Raw genomic sequence first — 5378 nt, 5'->3', positions numbered from 1 at the left:
GAGGACAGCTGGGAAGGTGTGAGCTGATTAGAGCAAGGGGGCAACCTGAAACACCTGCTCTGGGTTTCCTCATCCTGGCTGAAGGAAAAGCCTCCGGTAGGAGACAGAAGAAAGGGGAAAAACCGACAGAGGAAGTGCTGCATGTCCTATCCTGTCTTTCTCAGGCAGCTGGAAGAGACTGCCACAGCTTGCCAGAAAGTTCCTTAGAGGACTGCGGGGAAGCAACAAATGAAATAATGTGTGTGAAAGGGTAAAGAGCTGTGGAAAGACATGATGCTATTAGTTAATTAGAATCCTTCAACCTAGCGAGGCAGGGGTACCAGGGTTCTGTTATACTGGGTGCGGGATTATGGTAGGTGTTGGGTCATGTGGAGGATCTGGAAGGAGCATTTAGGGGTGCCCTGTAATTCTGCAATGTGTAGAAACAGCTACGGTGCCTGTCCTTTTGGGTCATCTTCCTTGGTTAAGATTATGCAGCCTCGTAGCTCCCCTCCTCTACTACTTTTTCAGAGCTCTTTGCTGCAGAGATTTTTATCCCAAAATGAGCCCGAAGAGGAGGACATCATTTAGGACTATATTGGATAAATTTGGTTGAGAGAGAGCAAAAATGAATGAATGAATGAATGAATGGCTTTATTCCTTCAATTTGTTCTGCCTTCAGTAGAAAGCAGCCCAGGGCTGAGGACCACACTTAACGGGAAGACTGAGATTTGTCCCCTGGGCAGAGGGATCACCTTGGCTAAGCCAGTACCTCCCTGTACCTTACTTTCTCTTGGATGTTAAAAATTTTTAAAGGTCATTCATTGAGTTAAATACCAGAAGTTTGCATACCTGCCACAGGGTTGACAAGTCCCCAGTGACAGGGAGCTTGTCATGAGTCACTCAACCCCACTAGATGGCTTGAACTGTTGGAAAATTCTTTATGTTGAATCGCCATTTGTTTCTGTGCAGTTTGCACTGGTTGGAGACACACAGAATAAAATGTCTAACACGCTTCCACAAATATTTGAGGACTGCTAACAAGTTTCTTCCACTACTCCACAAGGCTCCTTTTCTTTTGACTAAACATGCCCAGTTATTTCAAACAGGGAGGCAGTGTGGGGCAGTGGAAAGAACGACAGCTCTGGAGCCAGACATCCGTGTTCAACCCCCCAGTCCCTTCATGTGGGAACATGGCTCTCTGAGCTGCTTTAGCTTCAAACCCCCCCACCCCTCATGAAAGGACACGCTCATCTAGTCCATGTCAGGGACACATTAGGTGAAAATGTACACTCATAGTTGGAGCATCAACTATGGTGGCTGCTTTATCTTGAATAACATGATTCACCATACATTTTAGTTGGTCTCCAAACACATTGCTATTTGTCTAAATGGCTCTTAATATCTATTCTGTAGAACAGAATAAGATACTATTGGTGAGATCTGGCTAGTGAAATGGCACAGGACTAGGTTATTCTGGGTGCATCTCCGTAAGTCAGACACAGCTTATTTTTTAGTCATATCACACTGACTTGTTGAAAGCCTTTTATCAAATAAAGCCCTAAGTCTCTTTAACAAAGTGCCATTGTTCAATTGGCTTTGTCCCATTCTGTACTTTTTTAGTTTTTTTTCAAATCTGTAATTACAGCTTTTCAAAGTGGTGGTCTATCCTGTTCTCTTTATAAACTGCATTTTGTCATATCCTGGTGTTCAAAATGGGATTAGAAAAATACTATGGTTGAAGCCATGATAGCGGTGCGCTGGCCTCCCAGCACTCGCTGCTGATGTGAGATGCTAAATTCAGAGGTTTCAACGCAAAGTTTTGCACGCATCTGAAGTGTTGGTATGATATGAACCCGTGTTAGAATTGAAATGGAGTGTGTGCTAAGCTGCTGGCTAAGGGAGCTAGACTACATGCCGTGTAGGCAAAGGACAGTACCTGTTTGGAAGAAGTTGGAGGGGTGCTGGCAGCAAGCTGGAGGCCAACTTGCATTTATAGAATTTCAGCTTTCTCAGCTGCACCAAGGGTTGTGGACCTTGGGTCAGATTCCCTCTTGAGTGGAAGAAGCTCCCCTCTGGAAATAAGCAAGTCGTTGTTGTTAGCAGATCCCCTGTCTTTGGCTCCTGGGACATTATGGCCAGCGTTTTCCCTTGGACTTTGAGAAGCATTTCCCCGGAGCTTTAGCTGAGCTGATTTGGAAGCGAGCTCCATGTTTGTCCGAATCCTTGCCTTTGTGTGAGAGGTTTTTCCAAATGGAAATGTTTTTTCTACCTAACCGAGTTCTGAGTTCCATGCCATTTCAACTCTCATCGCACCCCTTTCCACCGAAGTTGCACCCTTTTCCACCGAAGTCATCCTTAGCCACCCAGAGCAGAATTTCTTCTGTAGCCACCCAGAGTAGAATTTCTTCCTGGCAAGCAGCTTGGACTTGGAATTTCTTTTGTGTTTCAGAGCGTTTCCTGACCCTCCCCTCCCCCTCCAGGCTTAACCATTTCTCCCCCCACCACCCCTACAGGCTACCCTCTTGTTCCACGTGGGTAGACTGTTCAGTGGCCTTCCGAATGAGATCCTTTGTGGGTCATTCAGTCCATGAATTAGAAAATTGCCTTCGTCTTGGATGCTTGTACTTCTGGCCTGGTGGAGAATCAAAGTGTAGAATTGTGTATTGGGCTCAAAGTGTATTGGGCTGGCAGTGAATATGGGAAAAGATAAAATGTGGAGGCTTTGTCATCGTCACTTGTTAAATTCAATATGCCTCTACTCTAGAGAAAGCACCGCTTCAAATTTTGCTAAGTACTTTAGTCTTTAAGAGGTTTGGTGGCTAGTTAGGATAGGTAATCCTCTGCTTGTGAAAGGGACTGATTTAAATTTTGTTAAGTACCCACCTAAGGTCCTACAGGCTTTAAACACATCTGCAGCTTCTCATCTTTAGGACAAATTACACATTCCAAATAAACTCTTTCTAGCATCAGGGTCTTTCTCTCCTGTTGGTGCTGGTACCCAAAGGAAACACCGTTTTCACCAAAGGTTTGGTGGTCCGGAGCCCCGATGCTTTGGGAAAGCCGTCCCCTCTGGCAGGAATGTTCTTTGTCTCTGGTAAAGGTCCGTTCAACCGGTTCCTCCCTCCCCTTAATTACTTCCTCCCCTGTGCGCCCTCAAATTCTTGAACTTATTCATGCGGTATTTATTAGGGGTCTGCTTTGTGGCCCACTGTGGCGGGCTCGGACTTTGAGGGCCTTACAAAGTTGGGAAAAAAAGGGGCCAACCTGTTAATAAATCCGAACTCACAAAGAAAATTTATTAAACGCCCTTCTCTCTCTTGGGATGGCTAGTGTCTTTCTCCAGGGCAGGGGCCATCCCTCTTTAATCTCGTGCCCCCGACATTGCATACCGTAGACTCTACACAAGCATTTGTTTCATGCCCCTTTTATGCGCCCCCGGTAGATGTGTACCCTGGAGTGTGGACACTCGTTCCGTTCCGGTGACCCGTTCTTAGGTGATGGCACCTCCAGTCTCTGCTGGGTGGCCCTGAGCTCCTGGAGCATGGTTTGGTGCCTGCAGGGCTGATGGCCACAGGTTCAGCTGACCGGCTGCTGGCCTTTGGCAGACTCACGCTTGCCTGTACTGCTGGAGCCGCAGAAGTGAGGAGAACCAGGCGCTCCAAGAGAGGCCTGCAGCGCCCCCGCCGGACTGGCCTGCACTGGCAGTGTCCCTGGCTAGCTCGTAGCCTGTGCACCGTTAGTAGAATTTTAATTTACAGCCCCGAACAACACACACACACACACACACACACACACACACACACACACACGCAGTCGCGCAATGTGCTGTGCATTTCAAAGGTGTGATGGGTGCTTTTTAAAGGATTATGGATTAAAAAAATCCTTAGCTTGCTTCCTGCACCTCGGGTGCTTGCTTTGCGGTTGTGTTGCATATACAACCCAAATGGGGCTTGTGCCCCTGATGAACGGCTGCACCAGTGCCTTGCAGGATGGACGCTGCAGCTAACTGCTGGCATGCCGACCACGTCGCGCTGCTGCAGAGCAAACGTGCCAGGTTGCACCACGGTGGCCTGAGTGAGCAAACCCAGACTTTCTGTAACTTTGCTTTGCGTGGTCGCAATCCTTCCATGAGTATGCCCAGGTAGCTCAGGGCAGGGCCCACAGAACTCGTCCATTCCCTAGCCGTTCGATGTGCCCTTCATTGTTGCCATGCTTAGGGGCTTGGGGGGTTGCGGTTACTCACAGGGCCCAGTACACACACACACACACATACACACACACACACACACACACACACACACACACACACACACACACACTGGGGATATAGAGAAGAAGAGGATGGTAAGCACCCCAGCCCTGCGGTCACTCCTGGGCCTGGGGACCTGAGCGAGGTCCAAGAGGAGGGTTGGAGTCTTGGAGGTGTGCAGTCTTTGCCTGAGGCCTTTAACTGTCTAGGGAAGGCTTCCGCAGCAGAATCTGGGGCTCAGGGTTGGGGTTCTGCCAGGAAAGGGTGGGTGTTGGGGGCCGATACCCTGAAGATGCCCAAAGGAGCAGCCCCCCTTCTCTGCGGCAGGCGGTGGGGAGGGCTCTGCGGCGGGAGCGGACAGGAGGGGCTCTGCGGCACGGTGGGCGGGTCAGGGGCGGGGCCAATGGGCTCTAAAAGCCGGGACCCACTCGCTCTGCTCTGCCGCGGCCACCAGCACCTCTCGGCATCCCCGCAGGCGGCACGGCTCAGGCGCCTCCTCTGCGGCAGCCGCGCCTCGCCTGCCGAACCGGCAGTGCCGCAGCGCACGCCCAAGTGGCCGCTTGCCGCCGCCTCTATCACCGCGGACCGCTGGGTGCAGGCCGTGGGCTGTGCCGCTGCCACCACCGACCCTGTACGGCTGCGGGCGCTGCGGCGCGCCCAGTGCTCTGCAACCCTGCGGCGAGCGGCATGGGATAACGCGGCCATGGTGCGCCGAGATCGCCTCCGCAGGTGGGTGCAGCCGGGTGCTGTGAGGGGGTGTGGCCGGCCAGCTCAGCTCCGAGCCTGGGTCGCCACTGTGGTGGTCAGAGGCCAGAGCTGCCTTGTAGCAAAACCCTCTCCCGGCCCGCCGTGCCGCCACCTCGGCAAGGTGTCACTCCTGCCCGCCTTAGACTGGTCCGGACTCTGGGTCACCCTCGGAGGCTTTTCTTTTAAACCCTGGGTCCCGCCGCCTGTGAGATTTGGGAATTTTAGACCACAGCCTTACCCCCGTGTGAGCAAGGATCTCTAGACCCCTGTATTACCCCGATGCAGATGAGGGTTTTTAGCCTGGGTCTTCGCCGTGGCATGCGTGATTTAGGATTTTAAATCTCTTGGTGGTGGTGGCGCAGTTTAGGGTTTGTATGCCCCGGTAACGCCCTGGTGCGTT

General features: G+C 51.4%; 1 protein-coding gene across 3 annotated transcripts in view; it reads left to right on the top strand.

Moving 5' to 3' along the window:
• The window catches only part of Mest, an 18465-nt gene that overhangs the window by 702 nt on the left and 12385 nt on the right, over positions 1 to 5378 (top strand). Inside the window, exon 1 of one of the 3 annotated variants that reach the window (XM_008846333.3) lies at positions 4655 to 4960. The exons of the other annotated variants lie outside the window; for them this stretch is intronic. Within the exon in view, the coding sequence (XP_008844555.1) occupies positions 4935 to 4960 (26 nt within the window). The 5' untranslated portion in view covers positions 4655 to 4934. Of the gene's footprint in view, positions 1 to 4654; positions 4961 to 5378 lie in introns of those variants that run through there. 3 annotated transcript variants of the gene reach the window in all.

Source organism: Nannospalax galili, unplaced genomic scaffold, assembly GCF_000622305.1.
Source record: "Nannospalax galili isolate Female #2095 unplaced genomic scaffold, S.galili_v1.0 scaffold660, whole genome shotgun sequence".
Lineage (NCBI taxonomy): Eukaryota > Metazoa > Chordata > Mammalia > Rodentia > Spalacidae > Nannospalax > Nannospalax galili.
Note: the sequence above shows the minus strand (reverse complement) of the source record. Positions and strands in the feature narration are given on the sequence as shown.